The sequence below is a fragment of the Oncorhynchus masou genome, unplaced genomic scaffold (genome assembly GCF_036934945.1).
Source record: "Oncorhynchus masou masou isolate Uvic2021 unplaced genomic scaffold, UVic_Omas_1.1 unplaced_scaffold_2186, whole genome shotgun sequence".
NCBI classification, from domain to species: domain Eukaryota; kingdom Metazoa; phylum Chordata; class Actinopteri; order Salmoniformes; family Salmonidae; genus Oncorhynchus; species Oncorhynchus masou.
Window position 1 is genome coordinate 26,798 of NW_027008662.1, and position 25,703 is coordinate 52,500.

The 25,703-nt window shown below is 42.7% G+C and overlaps 1 protein-coding gene across 1 annotated transcript in view; it reads right to left on the reverse strand.

The window, feature by feature from the left end:
• The window catches only part of LOC135533059 (uncharacterized), a gene marked incomplete at its 3' end in the record, with an annotated part of 45,918 nt that extends 26,698 nt beyond the window's left edge, over nt 1-19,220 (reverse strand). Inside the window, 11 exon segments of the mRNA XM_064960448.1 lie at nt 6,809-6,978; nt 7,207-7,378; nt 10,358-10,608; nt 11,700-12,121; nt 12,672-12,718; nt 12,905-13,078; nt 13,563-13,736; nt 15,800-15,973; nt 16,193-17,975; nt 18,206-18,327; nt 18,525-19,220. Of these exon segments, the coding sequence (XP_064816520.1) occupies nt 6,809-6,978; nt 7,207-7,378; nt 10,358-10,608; nt 11,700-12,121; nt 12,672-12,718; nt 12,905-13,078; nt 13,563-13,736; nt 15,800-15,973; nt 16,193-17,975; nt 18,206-18,327; nt 18,525-18,592 (3,557 nt within the window).
• Nucleotides 19,221-25,703: the final 6,483 nt, after the last annotated feature.

Below are 25,703 nucleotides of genomic sequence, written 5' to 3' on the forward strand. Positions count from 1 at the left end.
ATCAGAAGTCCTTTTTGGGGTAATTCACCTGAAGATGTTAGCTTTTGCTAATACAAAGACACACCAACTGCAACCAAACGTTATATTAGGTAAGTATAACTCCTTCCACGGCATTCTTGTCGAAGACCATCAAAGGTAAGGGAATATTTATGTTATAAAATTGTATTTTTGTCGAATCCAACATAGTAGAGAAATAATGCTAATGGCTGAGCGCCGTCTCAGATTATTGAATAGTGAACGAATTCTGTAACGTTAAAAATAAATGTAACACAGCGTTTGCATTAAGAAGAAGTGTATCTTTCTAAATATATGTAGAACATGTATATTTAGTCAAAGTTTATGATGTTTATTGCTGTTATCTGGCGTTAGCTGCTGGAGATATTTATAATTTCTCCGGTCATTTCTGCTGCATTTTTTGAACATGGCTCAATGTAAATGGAGATTTATGGATATAAATTGCATATTATTGAAAAAAACATAAATGTACTGTGTAACATGTGCTATTACTGTCATCTGATGAAGATTTTCAAAAGGTTAGTGAATTATTTTTCTTTTAATCCTGCGTTTGTGATTGTGCTATTTTGCATAGCCATGTGGCTACATATTGTATGTTTCCCTAGTGGTGGTTTAACATAAATATGTGCTATGTTTTCGCTGTAAAACATTTTACAATTCTGACATGCTGGGTAGATGAACAAGGTGTTTATCTTTCATTTAAGCTATTGGACTTGTTAATGTGTGGAGGTTAAATATTTTTAAGAATATTTTTGCTTTCCCTGCGCCACCGTTGTGGGCTGAAGGGGGGGGGGGTGTTCCTAGTTGGGAACCCGTAGCCCCACTAGGAGTGGTTTAAACTAGGAGTGGTTATCTCCCAACTCTGAGGACATGTCATTTGTTACATTTCACCCAATGGATGAAGGCAGCTAGAAGGCTGAACCCAGAAGACAACTCTAAATCAACACTTACTGATATTATCCTAACATCCTTTACTCATATTCTAGTGTTGCTTTATTCAACGGGTGTCAGAAAGCCTATGATATCAATAGAGTAGCGAACAGCAGGGCAGGGAAGCGAACCCGGGTCGATGGTGGGAAAGGCAAACACCCTACGCACCAATAGGGTTAACCCACATGTTGGGAGTTGTAATGTGGCTCACTCTGCCCCCTCCAAACAGGAAGACGCCTACTCAGCCCCCTCACACGTCCAGGCCTTGCGTTCTGATGACCTTACAGACACCATTCCATTCTGACACCAATGTAGCGAACAGCAGGGCAGGGAAGCAAACCCGGGTTGATCGTGTGAAAGGCAATCACCATATGCATTCATTCATTGGCCCCAACAGGGTTACTTGGTTGGTATTGTGACCAACGTTCCCACTAAGCTGAGCCCGTGCTCAGGCTCGCAGCCCCAGAGGAAATATCAGAGTGCGCAGAAAAACAGGAGATAGAACTTCGCTGAACTTTCTAGAGTTTTCACCGTTAGTTATCACCATCAACGGTTCCCTTCACTGTGGGAATTGTGATCGTATCAATGCAATATTAGCCACATACAGTACCAGTCAAATGTTTGAACACACCTCCTCATTCAAGGGTTGTTCTTTATTTGTACTATATTCCACATTGTAGAATAATAGTGAAGACATCACAACTATGAAATAACACATATGGAATCATGTAGTAACCAAAAAAGTGTTAAACAAATGAAAATATATTTTATATTTGAGATTCTTCAAAGTAGCCACCCTTTGCCTTGATGACAGCTTTGGACACGCTTGGCAGTGTCGTATTTTGAAACATGCTTGAATAAACTAAGCAGCCAATGGGCAGAGGGTAGCATCATGTGTCTGATTCTCTGTAGTAATGGTGTGGGAATAATGATGTGTTTTAATTAGGAAAGTGTCTTCTTGCATCAAACACAACAACATTTTCAGTCACCTCCTTGTGTGAAGGACAAGTAGATCAACAGGTTCATGTGAAGCTCTGCATGTTTTTTTCTCATGGAATGAAGACTTACATTAAACACCACACATTGGCTGCTCCTGCAGACTGATTGATAGAACATCTATTTCCATGTTAAATGTTATTGGATGCCTTTTTTACATTGTTTTTGATGGTAGGCCACTCTGGTAGGCCTATGTTGTGATCAAATAGCCTTCTTGGTCACTGTTAAAACTAACTGGTCAGCCTCAGTGTTCACAGTAAACGCACGTCGGAAGTTGTATAGATCACTACACTGTAGTAGAACTATGATACAATTACATTTATCAAATGTAGAATTATGATGAATGAATGTTGTATATATTGAATTGACGGGAGGTTGGTGGCACCTTAATTGGGGAGGACGGGCTTGTGGTAATGGCTGGAGTGGAACAGGTGGAACGTCCTCCCCCAGCAGCCTCCACTGATTGAATTTGCTCACGTCCAGTTAGCGCCATTTTGTATGATTAAACTGTCAAGTCATTATATATTTTCCCTTCTGCTGAGAGCACCTTCCTGATGACTAGCGCTCTGTACACTCCTATGGAGGAGGCTTTGAGCTGGAATGTGAAGCTAACTGAAGATAGCTAACTTTAGAAAACCAGTATATCCAGCTTGCATCATAGTACACCTCTCAGGTTACGTTCAGGTTTCAGCATCAACAACCGAGTCATTGGCCACTACCTGGGTCGTATTCATTAGTTTACACCGCAGCCACAAGTTTTGCAACATTGCATAAACGGTTTCCTCCAAACACCGTAGAATGTGACGTAAACGGTTTAAGTTGCCAAACGTTTTGCTACAGTGAGCTCCAATGAATACACACAACCGGTTTTGAGGAAGTGTAAGTTGCTGTTAGTCTTTCCACAATATCTAACTGTCTCTCTTTCACACAAAATACCTTCCTGAGTGAAAAGAGTTAACAGTAGATTAAAAAGAGAAAATTATTGTTTGTTGTTTGTTGTGTTTTAAGCCTGTTTTGAGAAGACAAGAAGATAGGCCTATGATACTGTAAGAGATCACCCTGGGGAACACAGATGGGCACGGAACCAATCCCTCCCCGCATCTAATTTACATCAAATACATTTTAATGAGAGTAGGACTATTATAACACTCTGTCTACCAAAAATATAAACTATATCAATATACATAACATTATCATCAACTATATGAATATATATAACAATATCATCAACTTTATTAACACATAACAATATCATCAACTATATGAATACACATAACAATATCATCAACTATATGAATACACATAACAATATAATCACCTATATGAATACCCACAACAATATCATCACCTATATGAATACACATAACAATACCATCAACTATATGAATACACATAACAATATCTTACCTTTAATTTCTCTCTCAGAAGCAGAGTCTGGAATGATCAATCGGTCATCGAAATATACTTTTGTTTTCTCATCTAATTTACATATCAGGTTCTGGTTCACCTATATTAATACACACAACACTCTCTCTCTGTCTCTAATACCCTCTCTCTCTCTCTTCTCTCTTTCTTCTCTCAACACACACACAGATAAGGCCAACCAATGGAACAAAAGATAAGATAAAAACGTCAATGTAGACCAGCATAAAGTACAACAGATCTATGTCAATGTAGACTGCATGTACAACAACAGATCTATGTCAATGTAGACCAGCATCTACAACAACAGATCTATGTCTGTAGACCAGCGTAAAGTACAACAACAGATCTATGTCAACCAATGGAACATAAAGTAAGATAAAAATGTCAATGTAGACTGCATAAAGTACAACAACAGATCTATGTCAATGTAGACCAGCATAAAGTACAACAACAGATCTATGTCAATGTAGACCAGCATAAAGTACAACAACAGATCTATGTCAATGTAGACCAGCATAAAGTACAAGAACAGATGGATTGCAGTGATGAGCGACAACCCCTACAGGTATCTGACAAAATAGAGTAAACACCAACACAGTGTCTTAACAGGGCGTTTTGCCACCATGAGCCGCCAGAACAATGCTCCTTGGTGTAGATATGCCTTGAAATACATTCTACAAGTGTCTGGAACTCTATTGGAGGGATGCAACATCATTCCTCCACAAAGAAACTCCGTCATTTGGTGTTTTGTTGATGGTGGTGGAATATACTGTCTCAGGCGCCACTCCAGGATCTCCCAGTAGTGTTCAATTGGGTTGGGACCTGGTTACTGAGACAACAATGGCATATTGTGAAACATCAGCAAGTTGAGCAGTCTTCGCCACTGAAGCTCTTGCCAAACATTTGTCACGGAAGCTCCTGGCAAGCACTTCCCGAGCAGGATCGCAGTTTCTCCTAATAGCATCTCCTCTCTCCCCAGGGTTGAAGCTTCTCTCTTCCCAGGGGTAGAAACTCCTCTATCCTCTCTCCCCAGGGGTAGCAGCTCCTCTCTCCCCAAAGCTCCTCTCTCCCCAGGGGTAGAAACTCCTCTCTCCCCAGGGTAGAAGCTCCTCTCTCCCCAGGGGTAGAAACTCCTCTCTCCCCAGGGGTTGAAACTCCTCTCTCCCCAGGGATGAAAACTCCTCTCTCCCCTAGAAACTCTCTCCCCAGGGGTAGAAACTCCTCTCTCCCCAGGGTTGAAACTCCTCTCTCCCCAGGGTAGAAACTCCTCTCTCCCCAGGGTTGAAACTCCTCTCTCCCCAGGGGTAGAAACTCCTCTCTCCCCAGGGGTAGAAACTCCTCTCTCCCCAGGGTAGAAACTCCTCTCTCCCCAGGGGTAGAAACTCCTCTCTCCCCAGGGTAGAAACTCCTCTCTCCCCAGGGGTAGAAACTCCTCTCTCCCCAGGGTAGAAACTCCTCTCTCCCCAGGGTAGAAACTCTTCTCTCTCCAGTGGTAGAACTCCTCTCTCCCCAGGGGAAGAAACTCCTCTCTCCCCAGGGGTAGAAACTCTCTCCTCTCTCCCCAGGGGGAAACTCCTCTCTCCCCAGGGTAGAAACTCCTCTCTCCCCAGGAGTAGAAACTCCTCTCTCCCCAGGGGTAGAAACTCCTCTCTACCCAGGGGTAGAAACTCCTCTCTCTCCAGAGGTAACAATAGTGGTAGTCGGTGGAGGTGGTTGTAGCTGCGACTGGAGTGGGCTGTCCATGAACTTTTCTAGGATTTGAAGACATTGGGGGCTTAGTCCACAGTCATTATGGGGGTCAGGGGCGTTTCAACAGCTTAATGCATGAATTTGGTGAACTTTGAGATTGAGAGATTAGATATTTTTCAGGTAATTTGCATCTTCCCGTCTGCCATTGCAGACACTGTCAGTACTCTATTACAGCTGGTACTGTGTGTCTCTCTACTCTGGAACACACTACTCTGGAACACACTACTCTGGAACACACTACTCTGGAACACTCTCTACTCTGGAACACTCTCTACTCTGGAACACTCTCTACTCTGGAACACTCTCTACTCTGGAACACTCTCTACTCTGGAACACACTACTCTGGAACACTCTCTACTCTGGAACACTCTCTACTCTGGAACACATTATTACTCTGGAACACTCTCTACTCTGGAACACTCTCTACTCTGGAACATATCTACTCTGGAACACTCTACTCTGGAACACTCTCACTCTGGAACACTCTCTACTCTGGAACACTCTCTACTCTGGAACACTCTGTACTCTGGAACACTCTGTACTCTGGAACATCCTCTACTCTGGAACACTCTCTACTCTGGAACATCCTCTACTCTGGAACACTCTCTACTCTAAAACACTCTCTACTCTGGAACACTCTCTACTCTGGAACGCTCTCTACTCTGGAACATCCTCTACTCTGGAACACTCTCTACTCTAAAACACTCTCTCCTCTAAAACACTCTCTACTCTGGAACACTCTCTACTTTGGAACACTCTACTCTGGAACATATACATCTACAGTGTTTTGCCAAAAACCACTCAACAACTTCAAACATACACTCTGACCTCTCCAAACAGCCAAACTGATTCAAAAATCCCACAGTACACAAAGTCTCTCTCTCTCTCACACACACACACAAATACACATACACACACAACAAACAAAAATCACATGAAACACTTATTATCAAAACAGTATCGTGCTTTTAAAACTCATTGTGACTGATACATTTGAAAAAAGATGTTCAACAGGTTGAAACTGCATGAAAAACATGGTCAGTCTGGATATTGTATATTAGAACTTATGAATACACATAGACTATAACTGAGCCCAAGCCCGAAAAAAACTCGGAATTAAATAATGATTGTGCCATTATACAATACAAAGCCTACCGCATATTAGGCACAGCAGAAAAACTATAAAAACAGAAAACAGATGTCTTCGGTACATAATTGGTCGAGCCTAGACTCCAAAATTAAACACATTCTGGTAATGGCCTTTGAGTGATTGTATTATGATGCTGTTGGATGGACTGGTTACCTTATGCTACGCTCCAGACTGTCTCCATGAGTCTGGGAGAGAACATATAGGCCATGCTGTTTGGTTGGACTGGTTACCTTATGCTACGCTCCAGACTGTCTCCATGAGTCTGGGAGAGAACATATAGGTGATGCTGTTGGATGGACTGGTTACCTTATGCTACACTCCAGACTGTCTCCATGAGTCTGGGAGAGAACATATAGGTGATGATGTTGGATGGACTGGTTACCTTATGCTACACTCCAGACATCATATCCATTAGTCTGGGAGAGAACATATAGGCCTATGTCGATGGGGGCAACTCCAGTGTATCCCAGTCGGGAGAGAACATATAGGCCTATGTCGAGGGGGGCTGGCGCACCGGGCACATCAATCTGGCCCAGGAGACACCTTTTTCTCCCCAATTCCTTGGTATCCAATTGGTAGTTACAGTCTTGTCTCATCGCTGCAACTTCCGTACGGACTTGGAAGAGGCGAAGGTCGAGAGCCATGCGTCCTCCAAAACACAACCCAGCCAAGCCACACTGCTTCTTGACACAAGCCACACTGCTTCCTGCCCACTTAACACGGAAGTCAGCCACACCAATGTGTCAGAGGAAACAACGTGCACCTGGCGACCGTGTTAGCATGCATGCGTCCGGCACGCCACAGTAGTTGATAGAGCGCAATGGGACAAGAAAATCTGTGCCTGCCAAACCGTCGCCTAACCCGGACGACGCTGGGCCAATTGTGCGCCGCCTCATTGGTCTCCCAGTCAATGCCAGCTGTAACATGGCCTGGGATCAAACCCAGGTCTGTAGTGACGCCTCAACCACCACGATGCAGTGCCTTAGACGGCTGCACCACTCGGGAGGCCCCCGCAATTTCAAAATCCTGATGTGGCCCTTGAGCCAAAAAGTGTGGTTAAAGATAAGTATGACATTGGGGGAATGAGAGGGGTTGAACCTCTTACTGTCACACCTGAGAGCACACAGAGACCAAGCAGAACTCAGTGTCCCCCAATTCAGGAAGCTGTCAAGAGGATTACCCCTGTTCATTGGTAGAAAGAAGAGCTATTGTGCCTTGTCTCGACTCTCCCTGTCATACCCTTATTCATCCTGTCCGAAAAGCCTCAGGTGATTGGAGTTTTGTTCAAGATCTCAGACCTGTTAACGATGCAGTTTATGCAAGGGCTCCTGTTGTGCCGAATCCCTTGAATTTTTGAGCCAATCACACCGCAACTAGAGAACATTACCAACACTCTGTATTTTCTGCTGGTTGACACCACAGAAAGCACTGACTCAAGAAAACAAAAAAGACCATGTTGTATTTAGCTTTATTAACTCAATTATATATTTTTAACACTTTTTGCAAACTGATATGTGACATCACTAATGTCAAAATTACATGAAAGAAAGGCAACAACCACAGCATTTGTGTTTTTATTTGACTAAACAGGTGGGGCTGAAAACAGATTGGGCTTTGACCTGACTGACAGATGGCCATTGTCTCCATAGACTCCATACTATAAATTCTCCTGCTTAATGGATTGATCTCTCTGTGGCTTTATATGGTTCGTGTTCAACGTCTAATCTAAAAATCTTTAATCATGTGACCCAGATGTTTTGAGTTCATCCATGAGTTCAGCCTGGTCCCAGCTCGTTTGTGTTTGTCTGCATTGACCACAGACTTTAAATATGCACTGACAAGCTGTGAATAGGAACACTACTATTTTCACAAAATATAGATTGATGCCAAGTTTCTAGTTGGATTCCTCCAGTCCCATGGTTATCTCCTGTTACCTGGACAGAATAATGGATAATATAATGACAGGATAGTGGATATTATAATGACAGGATAGTGGATAATATAATGACAGAATAGTGGATATTATAATGACAGAATAGTGGATATTATAATGACAGAATAGTGGATATTATAATGACAGAATAGTGGATATTATAATGACAGAATAGTGGATATTATAATGACAGAATAGTGGATATTATAATGACAGAATAGTGGATATTATAATGACAGAATAGTGGATATTATAATGACAGAATAGTGGATATTATAATGACAGAATAGTGGATATTATAATGACAGAATAGTGGATATTATAATGACAGAATAGTGGATATTATAATGACAGAATAGTGGATATTATAATGACAGAATAGTGGATATTATAATGACAGAATAGTGGATATTATAATGACAGTATAGTGGATATTATAATGACAGTATAGTGGATATTATAATGTAAATACTGAATACACAGTATCACTTCCTGAAGCTGCTTGCTGTAACATCACAAGGGTGTGTATTTACACAGGAGACGTCATTGTAGACAACCAGTAACGTAGCAGGCTTAAAGAAGTGCCTGTTAAACAGAGGAAATCACATCACAGGATCTCTTTCCATTTCCCCTGAATGTTGCTGACCTCACAGAGGGTGTTGTACCAGAGATGATAAAGGAGATTCCCGTGTTGTACCAGAGATAAAGGAGATTCCCGTGTTGTACCAGAGATGGAGATTCCCGTGTTGTACCAGAGATGATAAAGGAGATTCCCGTGTTGTACCAGAGATGATAAAGGAGATTCCCGTGTTGTACCAGAGATGATAAAGGAGATTCCCGTGTTGTACCAGAGATGATAAAGGAGATTCCCGTGTTGTACCAGAGATGATAAAGGAGATTCCCGTGTTGTACCAGAGATGATAAAGGACATTCCCGTGTTGTACCAGAGATGATAAAGGAGATTCCCGTGTTGTACCAGAGATGATAAAGGAGATTCCCGTGTTGTACCAGAGATGATAAAGGAGATTCCCGTGTTGTACCAGAGATGATAAAGGAGATTCCCGTGTTGTACCAGAGATGATAAAGGAGATTCCCGTGTTGTACCAGAGATGACAGAGAAAGGAGATTCCCTAAAAACACACCACTTCAATACAGCTACAACCCCATTGAAGTTGACATTTTACACTGTTAAGGTCTGTGTGTGTGTTGTCATAACAGCTTCCTCTTCAACTGAATGAGTCCCATTTCTATGTACTGAACAAAACCCCTATTACTGTACTCCATTTACTGTACTGTCATATTCTGATCAATATTAAAACATTTCCACCTCTCTTCTTTCATCTATTACTGTACTGTCATATTCTGATCAATATTAAAACATTTACACCTCTCTTCTTCCATCTATTACTGTCTCAATATTAAAACATTTACCTCTCTTCTTCCATCTATTACTGTACTGTCATATTGTGATCAGTATTAAAACATTTCCACCTCTCTTCTTCCACCTATTACTGTACTGTCATATTCTGATCAATATTAAAACATTTACACCTCTCTTCTTCCATCTATTACTGTACTGTCATATTGTGATCAGAATTAAAACATTTACACCTCTCTTCTTCCATCTATTACTGTCCTCCATTGACTGTAATGTCATATTGTCATCGGTATTAAAACATTTCCATCTCTCTTCTTTCATCTGGTTGATTAACTTTATTAGTCACATTTGTCACATGTACATTTCATTCAGTGGAATTGAGTTTAAACACAAACAAGATTATTTGTTAAATTCTTGATGCAACAAACATTCTACAGACAACAATATGTACAAACATCAAGAAGCCCAATAACAACAAGATCAATGATTTCTAAATGAAAACAGTTTTACAACACAGTGTGGTGATTAATTATATTAGACTCTAGTTGACAATGTCTGTCAACTTCAATGGTGTTTATTCATGAATATTTACAATCATATGTTTACACACTAGAGAGCTATTCTAAGAGTGTTGTACTGAACCATGATGTCGTACTGAACCATGATGTCGTACTGAACCATGATGTCGTACTGAACCATGATGTCGTACTGAACCATGATGTCTTACTGAACCATGATGTCGTACTGAACCATGATGTCGTACTGAACCATGATGTCTTACTGAACTATGATGTCATACTGAACCATGATGTCGTACTGAACCATGATGACATACTGAACCATGATGTCATACTGAACCATGATGTCATACTGAACCATGATGTCATACTGAACCATGATGTCATACTGAACCATGATGTCATACTGAACCATGATGTCATACTGAACCATGATGTCATACTGAACCATGATGTCATACTGAACCATGATGTCATACTGAACCATGATGTCATACTGAACCATGATGTCATACTGAACCATGATTAAAGGGAAACGCCATGTTGTATTTTTATTTTGTGTTTATATTTATTGTGGATCCCCATTAGCTGCCAAGGCAGCATCTCTACTTCCTGGGGTCCAGCAAAATTAAGGCAGTTTATACAATTTTAAAAACATTGCAATACCCGGGACAGACAGCAGCACTAACAGAAGCTAAGCCCAACAGTGCTGCAGGATCCCGGGACAGACAGCAGCACTAACAGAAGCTAAGCCCAACAGTGCTGCAGGATCCCGGGACAGACAGCAGCACTAACAGAAGCTAAGCCCAACAGTGCTGCAGGATCCCGGGACAGACAGCAGCACTAACAGAAGCTAAGCCCAACAGTGCTGCAGGATCCCGGGACAGACAGCAGCACTAACAGAAGCTAAGCCCAACAGTGCTGCAGGATCCTGGGACAGACAGCAGCACTAACAGAAGCTAAGCCCAACAGTGCTGCAGGATCCCGGGACAGACAGCAGCACTAACAGAAGCTAAGCCCAACAGTGCTGCAGGATCCCTGGGACAGACAGCAGCACTAACAGAAGCTAAGCCCAACAGTGCTGCAGGATCCCGGGACAGACAGCAGCACTAACAGCTAAGCCCAACAGTGCTGCAGGATCCTGGGACAGACAGCAGCACTAACAGAAGCCCAACAGTGCTGCAGGATCCCGGGACAGACAGCAGCACTAACAGAAGCTAAGCCCAACAGTGCTGCAGGATCATAAAATAATATAAAAACACGGTCAGCTTTACAAAAACAATAGACCTCTCGTTCAGCTTTCAGCTTCCAACAACAAACATATGTCGCGCTCAGACGTCAGCAGGTCCAAGTTGTGTTTCACAACGTCAATGGTGTTTATTCATGAATATTTACAATCACATGTTTACACACTAGAGAGCTATTCTACATTGTTGCTCCAGTGTGCTTACTGAACATGACCAGGATTAGAGTGAAACATCATGTTGTGTTTGACACAGGGACCACCTGACACAGGGACACTGAGGAGTCATAAACCAGAAACCCTGGATAGAGGGCTCAGTGAATGTGGTTTGATATGTGTACAGGTGGGTCAGTGTGTCAGAGGAGACTCTGTAGAAGGACAGAGTGCCGGCTGGCCAGTCCAGATACACTCCTACTCTGTGGGAGCTGGAGGGGGACGGCTATGGTAGTGGAATTAGTATTGTGCCAGGCAGTGTAAAGGTTGTCAGAGCAGACCAGACTCCAGGACTTGTCATTCCATCCAATCAGACTGTCCTCACCCTCTCCTCTCCTGCTGATTCCTTTATATGTCACTCCTATAACAGCCCTTCTCCCACTCCACTCTACCTCCCAGTAACAGCGCCCAGTCAGACCCTCTCTACACAGCACCTGCTTCCTGTAGCCAAACCTCTCTGGGTGATCAGGATATGGCTGCTCCTCTCTCCCACGTGTCACCTTTCTGTTCTCCTCAGACAGAGAGAGGAGTCTGTTTACTGTGTTTGGGTCCAGTGTGAGATCACATGCATCTGATGGATGAAACCAGACACAATATTAGAACTTGTAACTTGAGACTTGTTGACTTGTTGAATGATCATATGTTATACTGTATGGTATTGTAAAACACACTTATTCACATTAATTACACACATACTCAAACACCTGTACGCATTGATGAACACACACACGCTGGACACATGATGTCGTACTGAACCATGATGTCACACACACACACACACACACACACACACACACACACACACACACACACACACACACACACACACACACACACACACACACACACACACACACACACGTATGCATGCATGAATACTCACGCATCTCTAATGTAACACGAACACGCCACACACATACACAGACACACACACACATACACAGACACACACATTGTCAAAGCAACTCTTTCTAAACGTTGGTGTCCCTGATTTCTGCTTCTGTAGAACTACAGCTGATATTTAATATGACCAAGTAAGTAATGATGGTGGTCTTTGACTTGGACTTAACTTGAATTAAGACTTATTCTTAGTCATATTCTTCACAGCAGTCAACACTCACATTTTCTAAGGCCAGGTTTCATTGCGTACTCTCCACCATGTTCCACACTGTAGCGGTAAGCAGAGGAACAGACAGTGATTGAGTGATACACGTCAACTCACACACTCACACATGCACGGATAAACACACAGTCAGAAATATAACTTTGTCCAAGTTGTGATAAGAATGTTTGTCTTAACTGGCCTGATAAGTCAAACATTTCTGATATGAACATTGACAAACCCTCTACATACTTGAGTTTCTCCAGTCTGCAGTGTGGATCCTCCAGTCCAGCAGAGAGCAGTCTGACTCCTGAGTCTCCTGGGTGATTGTAGCTCAGATCCAGCTCTCTCAGGTGTGAGGGGTTTGACCTCAGAGCTGAGACCAGAGAAGCACAGCCTTCCTCTGTGACTAGACAGCCTGACAGCCTGCAAAGAGTCAAATCATATTAAAACCACAATGATATTTTTTGGTGGTGAAATTGGAGTGGCAGTATATTTTTTTAAACATGCCATATCTATTCATAAATGAATGAATGTGTATTAAAGTAGTCAAAAGTATAGTATTTGGTCCCATATTCTTTGAACGCGATGACTACATCAAGCCTGTGACTGTCATGATTGAGAAAGATCATGAATGAATCACTTATAATAAAGAGTGAGAGAGTTACAGAGGCTACAACAAAACATACTAACCTCTCACCATTAACCTCTAATAAAAAGTGACATTCTGTACTGTCACCTAATATTAAACGTTTTTTATCTCAAATCTAAATTGCTGGAGTATAGCATACATTTGAAAACTGTAAGCTTCACTGTCCAAACACATATGGTGTGGACTATGTGTGCCTGGTAAACACATGTGGATCTGGTGAACAGTTATCACTTGTTGACCAACTACAGGAATACTGACCTCAGAGTCTCCAGTTTACAGTGGGGATTCCCCAGTCCAGCAGAGAGCAGCTTCACTCCTGAATCCTTCAGGTCATTGTTACTCAGGTCCAGCTCTCTCAGGTGTGAGGGGTTTGACTTCAGAGCTGAGACCAGAGAAGCACAGCCTTCCTCTGTGACTAGACAGCCTGACAGCCTGCAAAGAGTCAAATCATATTAAAACCACACTGATATTCTTTGGTGGTGAAAATAATGGCAGTATAATTTTCAACATATTCAGATATGTCAGTGTCCTGAAACCTGCCATATCTATTAATAAATTAATGTATCATTATTGTAAATGATCATAATATTGCTTTTAGAGAGAAAAATGGTTTGTATGAAAATTTGAGTATACTGGCACCTCAAAAAACATTTGATCTCAAATCCAAAATGCTGGAGTATAGAGCCACATTTAAAATGTTAGCGTCACTGTCAAAATAGATATGGTGTGGACTGTATACTCAGTACAATCTAAGTCTGATACCTCACTGTCTGTCTTCTGACTGATACTTCTTCTTAAACTGGTCTGGTCAGTCTACTGGTCAGTCTATAATGTCACCTTTTATTTGAGGCTACTTTCAGACATGTCTGTGGTTTAGAACTGACTGATCTTTATGTATCTATCCCCCATTTTACAAAGTCATAAGTATCATGACCAAAACACTTATAGTGTATTAAAGTAGTCAAAGGTATAGCATTTGGTACCATTTTCCTGGCCAACAATGACTACGTCAAGCCTGTGACTGCCATGATTAAGAAAGACCATGACTGAATCATTAATAATAAAGAGTGAGAGAGTTACAGAGGCAACAACAAAACAAACTAACCTCTCACCATTAACCTCTAATTAAAGGTGACGTTCTGTACTGTCACCTAATATTAAACTATTTTCTCAAATCCAAAATACTGGAGTATAGCAGCAAATTTAAACCTGTAAGCTTCACTGTCCAAACACATATGATGTGGACTATGTGCCTGTCTGTATGATGTGGACTATGTGTCTGGTAAATGTGGACATGTGATGTGGACTATGTGTGTCTGTATGATGTGGACTATGTGTGTCTGTATGATGTGGACTATGTGTCTGGTAAACACATGTGATGTGGACTATGTGTCTGGTAAACACATGTGATGTGGACTATGTGTCTGTAAACACATGATGTGGACTATGTGTCTGGTAAACACTATGATGTGGACTATGTGTCTGTGTGATGTGGACTATGTGTCTGGTAAACACATGTGATGTGGACTATGTGTGTCTGTATGATGTGGACTATGTGTCTGGTAAACACATGTGATGTGGACTATGTGTGTCTGTATGATGTGGACTATGTGTGTCTGTATGATGTGGACTATGTGTGTCTGTATGATGTGGACTATGTGTCTGGTAAACACATGTGATGTGGACTATGTGTCTGGTAAACATATGTGATGTGGACTATGTGTGTCTGTATGAACTACTGTATGATGTGGACTATGTGTGTCTGTATGATGTGGACTATGTGTCTGTGTGATGTGGACTATGTGTCTGGTAAACACATGTGATGTGGACTATGTGTGTCTGTATGATGTGGACTATGTGTGTCTGTATGATGTGGACTATGTGTGTCTGTGTGATGTGGACTATGTGTCTGGTAAACACATGTGATGTGGACTATGTGTGTCTGATGTGGACTATGTCTGGTAAACACATGTGATGTGGACTATGTGTCTGTATGATGTGGACTATGTGTCTGGTAAACACATGTGATGTGGACTATGTGTGTCTGTATGATGTGGACTATGTGTCTGGTAAACACATGTGATGTGGACTATGTGTGTCTGTATGATGTGGACTATGTGTCTGGTAAACACATGTGATGTGGACTATGTGTGTCTGTATGATGTGGACTATGTGTATGTCTGTGTGATGTGGACTATGTGCCTGGTAAACACATGTGATGTGGATGTGTGTCTGTATGATGTGGACTATGTGCCTGGTAAACACATGTGATGTGGACTATGTGTGTCTGTATGATGTGGACTATGTGTGTCTGTGTGATGTGGACTATGTGTGTCTGTATGATGTGGACTATGTGCCTGGTAAACACATGTGATGTGGACTATGTGTGTCTGTATGATGTGGACTATGTGTCTGGTAAACACATGTGATGTGGACTATGTGTGTCTGTATGATGTGGACTATGTGTCTGGTAAACACATTACAGGAACTCTGACCTCAGAGTCTCCAGTTTACAGTGGGGATTCCCCAGTCCAGCAGAGAGCAGCTTCACTCCTGAATCCTTCAGGTCATTGTTACTCAGATCCAGCTCTCTTGGGTGTGAGGGATTTGACTCCAGAGCTGAGACCAGAGAAGCACAGCCTTCCTCTGTGACTCCACAGCCTGACAGCCTGATAAAGAGATCATCATGACTTCACAAACACACTGTTCATTTAACACCAAACAACATATAGATTCATCTTCTGTCTCCTAGAATTGTATGGTCATTTTGTTATACTAATGTGAACACAAATGCACTGATTCAATATGTTATTCAATAATATATTTTTTTCTCTAAACTGAATAGTTCTTCCAGACCATTAGCACTTAAATGTATTTGATGTACTCACAGAGAAACTCTGGAGGCTTTGACCACTGGCAGCAGCCTCAGAAGACCTTCCTCTGATCTGGAGTATTTCTTCAGGTCAAACACATCCAGCTCCTTTTCTGAAGTCAGCAACACAAAGACCAGAGCTGACCACTGTGCAGGTGAGAGTTCATCACTGGAGACACTTCCTGATCTCAGGTAGCTTTGGATCTCCTCCACTAGAGAATGGTCATTCAGTTCATTCAGACAGTGGAACAGATTGATGCACCTCTCTGGAGAGGGATTCTCCCTGATCTTCTCCTTGATGTACTTGACTGTTTCTTCATGGCTCCGTGAGCTGCTTCTTGTCTTTGTCAGTAGACCTCGTAAGTACTTCTGATTGGACTCCAGTGAGAGGCCCAGAAGGAAGCGGAGGAAAAGGTCCAGGTTTCCTGTCTCACTTTGTAAGGCTTCATCCACAGCACTCTTGTAGACAGTAACTTCTGTCTTCAGTAGAAAATCGTTACTGGACGTTGTTTGAGGTTCGGCCATTAGATTTTCATTGTTGTTGATGAGTGAGAGGAACACATATACAGCAGCCAGAAACTCCTGAATGCTCAGATGCACGAAGCAGTACACCTTGTCCTGGTACAGCCCACATTCCTCTTTAAAGATCTGTGTGCACAATCCTGAGTACACTGAGGCTTCATTGACATCAATGCCAGCCTCTTTCAGGTCTTCTTCATAGAAAATCAGATTGCCTTTCACAAGCTGTTGAAAAGCCAGTTTTCCCAGTGACAGAATGCTCTCTTTATTCCAGTCTGGACCTGTCTCTTCTTTCCCACGATACTTTTCATTCTTCTGTTTGGTATGAAACACCACAAGGTGTGTGTACATCTCAGTCAGAGTCTTGGGCATCTCTTCTCTCTTATGTTTCAGCATGTCTTCAAGGACTGTTGCAGAAATCCAACAGAAGACTGGAATGTGGCACATGATGTGGAGGCTCCTTGATGTCTTTATGTGTGAGATGATTCTGCTGGCCAGGGCCTCATCACTGAACCTCTTCCTGAAGTACTCCTCCTTCTGTGGGTCATTGAACCCTCGTACCTCTGTCACCTGGTCAACACAACCTGAAGGGATCTGATTGGCTGCTGCAGGTCGGGTAGTTATCCAGAGGAGAGCAGAGGGAAGCAGATTTCCCTTGATGAGATTTGTCAGCAGAACATCCACTGAGGTTGACTCTGTGACGTCACAACAGATTTTGTTGTTCTGGAAGTCTAGGGGCAGTCGGCACTCATCCAGACCATCAAAGATGAACAGAACTTTGTACTTGTCGTAGTTGGAGATTCTTGATTCTTTGGTTTCCATTGAGAAGTGATTGAGAAGTTCAATCAAAGTGTGTTTTTTCTCTTTCATCAAATTCAGCTCCCGAAAAGGGAATGAAAATACAAATTGGACATCCTGATTTGCTTTTCCTTCAGCCCAGTCCAGAATGAACTTCTGCACAGAGACTGTTTTTCCAATGCCAGCGACTCCCTTTGTCAGCACAGTTCTGATAAGTTTGTCTTGTCCAGTTAAGGGCTTGAAGATGTCATTACATTTGATTGCAGTCTCTGGTCTTGCTTGTTTCCTGGTTGTTGTCTCAATCTGTCTCAGCTCATGTTCATTATTGACCTCTCCTGTTCCACCCTCTGTGATGTAGAGCTCTGTGTAGATCTTATTGAGAAGTGTTGGGTTTCCTTGTATAGCGATCCCCTCAAATACACATCGAAACTTCTTCTTCAGATTAGATTTGAGTTCACGTTGGCAAATCACAGCAAGTTCATCTGAATGAAGAAATAACACAGAGGATATTAATATTACTGTCTGATTTAATGCCTACAGTATTGTTATAATGTGCTATAATGCTTACATTGTAATCATCTATTATCTTACTGTAACTGTCTGTCTAAATGTGTAAGGTTTTCATTATACATTACACACTGGTGTGACTGATTTATATCATTATTGGTATTATTGATGGTATTATTAATTCTCTCTTGTCTAAATTAATCACCACAACACATCCCTGCTGGTACTGTACTTGATGAGGTCACTCGGTGTTGTTTCAGTTCTGTTTGCTGACTCTGGGAAGACTGACCACTGAGAATCTCTGACTCTGATCTCTCCTGTTGGTTTCTGTGGACAAAACATTCAAGGATTGCACACACACACAGGGAGGGAATGTTAAATATTGTTTCAGGACTTTGAAAATGGAAAAAGGATTAGCCTATGGATTATTAAAACAACAAAAAGAAATTGAAAAATGGGAGAGGAGAAATGACTAGAGACAGTGTTGTTTAACTCCCTGACCATGACCCCTGAGTTCTTCTTACCTTTGTTCAGTAGAAAAGTCTCCCTCTCTAAACCGTATAGGTGTACCCATAGACCGGTCACTCTTCATGGACAGACCGCTGGGCACAGGGGAGGCTGGTCTCTCCTGCTTGATTGGGCTTCAACACAACAGAGACAAATATTATGTCTCTCATCTACTCTGAGCTCAGATGGGGAAACATAAGAAGAGTTTCATTCCAAAACACGATACTTTTCTAAATAATAAAACATACAGTGGGGAGAACAAGTATTTGATACACTGCCGATTTTGCAGGTTTTCCTACTTCCTACTTCCAAAGCATGTAGAGGTCTGTCATTTTTATCATAGGTACACTTCAACTGTGAGAGATGGAATCTAAAACAAAAATCCTGACGAGATGTGACATGTTCTATTCCAGGTGAAAGTGTGCATCATTAGCTCATTGTCATGGATTTATCCAAATAAATGTCACTAGAAAACAGCTAAAACAAATGGAAATGCAGCTACTTTGCTGCTTTTCTGGCTGCACTCTTTGACGTGACTGTAAGTTATCTGTAGTTGTCTAGCTAGAGAGGGATAAGAACGTTACCACCCAGTTTGGCAATGGATCATTTAGAACGAACGACTGGCTCTCATCCATAGATACAGAACAAAAAGACTTAACTACTGGGTCTCATCCATAGATACAGAACAAAAAGACTTAACTACTGGGTCTCATCCATAGATACAGACTTAAACTGGGTCTCATCCATAAAAGACTTAACTACTGGGTCTCATCCATAGATACAGAAGAAAAAGACTTAACTACTGGGTCTCATCCATAGATACAGAACAAAAAGACTTAACTACTGGGTCTCATCCATAGTCTCATCCATAGATACAGAAGAAAAAGACTTAACTACTGGGTCTCATCAGCATACAGATACTTCAGAACAAAAATATGAAATAAACTGGGTCTTCATATGAACAAACTTGTCATCTCATCCTTTTATCTGTGGTGTCATGTTCCCCAGAACAAAGAGACTTAACTACTGGGTCTCATCCATAGAGATTTTAGACAGAACAAAAAACTTAGATCCACATGGGTCTCATCCATAGATACAGAACAAAAAGACTTAACTACTGGGTTCATAATAATCCTCAGAAATAAAAACATTTACTAACAGAACAAAAGACTTAACTACTGGGTCTCATCCATGATTAAAAAGACTTAACTACTGGGTCTCATCCATAGAACAGAACAAAAAGACTTAATAATAATAAGTCACTGTTCATTAATAGTTCAGAACAAAATCAACTTAAGGCCATGTCTCACACTTATTTGTATCTCACTAAAAGTAGGCTGTTATCTATCATTCTGTTATTTTCTAAACAAACCTGAAAAAGACTGAAGGGCTGTAATGGGAATGATTACAGAGGGGGAAATCATTTATACAGTGAATACATACACCTTACAGTGAAATGTCTCATCCTGAAACAAAGACTTAGACCTACAGTGAAATGCTGAATACAACAGGTCCATAGATACAGAAACTGAATAAAAGGTGACTTAACCTACAGTGAAATCTCATCCATAGATACAGAACAAAATGACTTAACAACAGGTGTAGGTAGACCATCCAGTGAAATACAGAAACAAAAGGTAGACTTAAGTGAAATGCTGGGTCAACATCCATAGATACAGTGAAATGCTGAAAAACTTAACTACAGTGAAATGCTGAATACTCATGTAGGTAGATACAGTGAAATGCTGAATAAACAGGTGTACTTAACTACTGAAATGCTGAATACCAGGTAGATACAGTGAACAAAATGCTGAATACAACAGGTGTAGAAAGTAGACATGAGTGAAATGCTGATTACAACAGGTGTAGGTAGATTACAGTGAAATGCTGAATACAACAGGTGTAGGTAGACCTTCAGTGAAATGCTGAACACAACAGGTGTAGGTAGACCTTTTGAAATGCTGAATACAACAGGTGTAGGTAGACCTTACAGTGAAATGCTGAATACAACAGGTGTAGGTAGACAGTGAAATGCTGAATACAACAGGTGTAGGTCCCCAGTGAAATGCTGAATACAACAGGTGTTAGACCTCTGAAACTGAATACAACAGGTGTAGGTAGACCAGCAGTTGAAATGCTGAATACAACAGGTGTAGGTAGACCTACAGTGAAATGCTGAATACAACAGGTGTAGGTAGACCTACAGTGAAATGCTGAATACAACAGGTGTAGGTAGACCTTACAGTGAAATGCTGAATAAACAGGTTAGGTAGACCTTACAGTGAAATGCTGAATACAACAGGTGTAGGTAGACCTTACAGTGAAATGCTGAATAAAACAGGTGTAGGTAGACCTTACAGTGAAATGCTGAATACAACAGGTGTAGGTAGACCTACAGTGAAATGCTGAATACAACAGGTGTAGGTAGATACAGTGAAATGCTGAATACAACAGGTGTAAGACCTTACAGTGAAATGCTGAATACAACAGGTGTAGTTCTTACAGTGAAATGCTGAATACAACAGGCCATGTCTCACACTTGCAGTTTTGAAATCACTAAAAAGGTGTAGGCTGTTATCTGAAATTGCTGTTATACAAAACAAACCTACAAAATGTATACAACAGGTGTAGGTAGATACAGTGAAATGCTGAATACAACAGGTGTAGGTGGGGAAATACATTGAAATGTGAATACAACAGGTGTAATACAAGACCTTACAGTGAAATGCTGAATACAACAGGTGTAGGTAGACCTTTACAGTGAAATGCTGAATACAACAGGTGTAGGTAGACCTTACAGTGAAATGCTGAATACAACAGGTGTAGGTAGACCTTACAGTGAAATGCTGAATACAACAGGTGTAGGTAGACCTTACAGTGAAATGCTGAATACAACAGGTGTAGGTAGACCTTACAGTGAAATGCTGAATACAACAGGTGTAGGTAGACCTTACAGTGAAATGCTGAATACAACAGGTGTAGGTAGACCTTACAGTGAAATGCTGAATACAACAGGTGTAGGTAGACCTTACAGTGAAATGCTGAATACAACAGGTGTAGGTAGACCTTCAGTGAAATGCTGAATACAACAGGTGTAGGTAGACCTTACAGTGAAATGCTGAATACAACAGGTGTAGGTAGACCTTACAGTGAAATGCTGAATACAACAGGTGTAGGTAGACCTTACAGTGAAATGCTGAATACAACAGGTGTAGGTAGACCTTACAGTGAAATGCTGAATACAACAGGTGTAGGTAGACCTTACAGTGAAATGCTGAATAAACAGGTGTAGGTAGACCTTACAGTGAAATGCTGAATACAACAGGTGTAGGTAGACCTTACAGTGAAATGCTGAATACAACAGGTGTAGGTAGACCTTTCAGTGAAATGCTGAATACAACAGGTGTAGGTAGACCTTACAGTGAAATGCTGAATACAACAGGTGTAGGTAGACCTTACAGTGAAATGCTGAATAAAACAGGTGTAGGTAGACCTTACAGTGAAATGCTGAATAAAACAGGTGTAGGTAGACCTTACAGTGAAATGCTGAATACAACAGGTGTAGGTAGACCTTACAGTGAAATGCTGAATAAAACAGGTGTAGGTAGACCTTACAGTGAAATGCTGAATACAACAGGTGTAGGTAGACCTTACAGTGAAATGCTGAATACAACAGGTGTAGGTAGACCTTACAGTGAAATGCTGAATACAACAGGTGTAGGTAGACCTTACAGTGAAATGCTGAATACAACAGGTGTAGGTAGACCTTTACAGTGAAATGCTGAATACAACAGGTGTAGGTAGACCTTACAGTGAAATGCTGAATACAACAGGTGTAGGTAGACCTTCAGTGAAATGCTGAATACAACAGGTGTAGGTAGACCTTACAGTGAAATGCTGAATACAACAGGTGTAGGTAGACCTTACAGTGAAATGCTGAATACAACAGGTGTAGGTAGACCTTACAGTGAAATGCTGAATACAACAGGTGTAGGTAGACCTTACAGTCAAATGCTGAATACAACAGGTGTAGGTAGACCGTACAGTCAAATGCTGAATACAACAGGTGTAGGTAGACCTCTTACAGTGAAATGCTGAATACAACAGGTGTAGGTAGACCTTACAGTGAAATGCTGGAATACAACAGCCCTGTAACCAGACAATCAGTTTAAAAAAATACTAAAAAGGTGTGGTAGAGATAAGAAAAATGCTGAATAAATAAGGTAGACCTTACAGTCAAATGGAGGCTATGAATACAACAGGTGTGTAGACCTCTACAGTGAAATGCTGAATACAACAGGTGTACCGTAGTACAGAGTCAATGTGGAATACAACATGTAGGTAGACCTTACAGTCAAATGCAGAGTCAAATGTGGAGGCTACCATCACAGGGGTACAACAGGAACAGAGTCAATGTGAAAGGCTATATACAGGGGTACAGTGGAGAATAAAGGCTTACTTAGAGCCCTTCAATGTGGAGGCTATAAAAAGTAAGAGATAAGAAAAACAAATAATTAAAGAGCATCTGGCCAGAGTCAATGTGGAGGCTATATACAGGGGGTACCGGAACAGAGTCAATGTGGAGGCTATATACAGGGGGTACCGGTACAGAGTCAATGTGGAGGCTATATACAGGGGGTACCGGTACAGAGTCAATGTGGAGGCTATATACAGGGGGTACCGGAACAGAGTCAATGTGGAGGCTATATACAGGGGGTACCGGAACAGAGTCAATGTGGAGGAATATACAGGGGGTACCGGTACAGAGTCAATGTGGAGGCTATATACAGGGGGTACCGGAACAGAGTCAATGTGGAGGCTATATACAGGGGGTACCGGTACAGAGTCAATGTGGAGGCTATATACAGGGGGTACCCAACAGAGTCAATGTGGAGGCTATATGTGCTGGGGACCGGTACAGAGTCAATGTGGAGGCTATATACAGGGGGTACCGGAACAGAGTCAATGATATACAGGGGGTACCGGTCTCCAGAGTCAATGTGGAGGCTATATACAGGGGGTACCGGTTCAGAGTCAATGTGGAGGCTATATACAGGGGGTACCGGTTCAGAGTCAATGTGGAGGCTATATACAGGGGGTACCGGTTCAGAGTCAATGTGGAGGCTATATACAGGGGGTACTGGTTCAGAGTCAATGTGGACTATGGACTATGCTGTGGCCCTCTCCAACCAGCCATCTGGCCCATAGAGACTAAAGGACTGTGCTGTGGACCTCTCCAACCAGCCATCTGGGGTAAAGGACTGTGGCCCAGAGTCAGCCATCTGGATAGGACTAAAGGATGGGGGTACCGGTTCACCAGCCATCTGGAGAGACTATAGGACTGTGCTGTGGCCCTCTCAACCAGCCATCTGGCCCATAGGGACAGCCATAAAGAGTCTAAACTGTGCTCCAACCAGCCATCTGGCCCATAGAGTAAAGGACTGTGCTGTGGCCCTCTCCAACCAGCCATCTGGCCCATAGAGACTAAAAAGGACTATACCATGTGGACCTCTCTCCAACCAGCCATCTGGCCCATAGAGACTAAAGGACTATGCTGTGGACCTCTAACCAGCCATCTGGCCCATAGAGACTAAAGTACTGTGCTGTGGTCCTCTCTAACCAGCCATCTGGCCCATAGAGACTAAAGGACTATGCTGTGGCCCTCTCCAACCAGCCATCTGGCCCATAGAGACTAAAGGACTATGCTGTGGCCCTCTCCAACCAGCCATCTGGCCCATAGAGACTAAAGGACTGTGCTGTGGCCCTCTCTAACCAGCCATCTGGCCCATAGAGACTAAAGGACTATGCTGTGGCCCTCTCCAACCAGCCATCTGGCCCATAGAGACTAAAGGACTGTGCTGTGGCCCTCTCCTAACCAGCCATCTGGCCCATAGAGACTAAAGGACTATGCTGTGGCCCTCTCTAACCAGCCATCTGGCCCATAGAGACTAAAGGACTGTGCTGTGGCCCTCTCTAACCAGCCATCTGGCCCATAGAGACGAAAGGACTGTGCTGTGGCCCTCTCCAACCAGCCATCTGGCCCATAGAGACTAAAGGACTGTGCTGTGGCCCTCTCTAACCAGCCATCTGGCCCATAGAGACTAAAGGACTGTGCTGTGGCCCTCTCCAACCAGCCATCTGGCCCATAGAGACTAAAGGACTATGCTGTGGCCCTCTCTAACCAGCCATCTGGCCCATAGAGACTAAAGGACTATGCTGTGGCCCTCTCTAACCAGCCATCTGGCCCATAGAGACTAAAGGACTGTGCTGTGGCCCTCTCTAACCAGCCATCTGGCCCATAGAGACTAAAGGACTGTGCTGTGGCCCTCTCTAACCAGCCATCTGGCCCATAGAGACTAAAGGACTGTGCTGTGGACCTCTCCAACCAGCCATCTGGCCCATAGAGACTAAAGGACTGTGCTGTGGCCCTCTCCAACCAGCCATCTGGCCCATAGAGACTAAAGGACTGTGCTGTGGCCCTCTCCAACCAGCCATCTGGCCCATAGAGACTAAAGGACTGTGCTGTGGCCCTCTCCAACCAGCCATCTGGCCCATAGAGACTAAAGGACTGTGCTGTGGCCCTCTCCAACCAGCCATCTGGCCCATAGAGACTAAAGGACTGTGCTGTGGCCCTCTCCAACCAGCCATCTGGCCCATAGAGACTAAAGGACTGTGCTGTGGCCCTCTCCAACCAGCCATCTGGCCCATAGAGACTAAAGGACTGTGCTGTGGCCCTCTCCAACCAGCCATCTGGCCCATAGAGACTAAAGGACTGTGCTGTGGCCCTCTCCAACCAGCCATCTGGCCCATAGAGACTAAAGGACTGTGCTGTGGCCCTCTCCAACCAGCCATCTGGCCCATAGAGACTAAAGGACTGTGCTGTGGCCCTCTCCAACCAGCCATCTGGCCCATAGAGACTAAAGGACTCTGCTGTGGCCCTCTCCAACCAGCCATCTGGCCCATAGAGACTAAAGGACTGTGCTGTGGCCCTCTCCAACCAGCCATCTGGCCCATAGAGACTAAAGGACTATGCGGTGGCCCTCTCCAACCAGCCATCTGGCCCATAGAGACTAAAGGACTGTGATGTGGCCCTCTCCAACCAGCCATCTGGCCCATAGAGACTAAAGGACTGTGCTGTGGCCCTCTCCAACCAGCCATCTGGCCCATAGAGACTAAAGGACTGTGCTGTGGCCCTC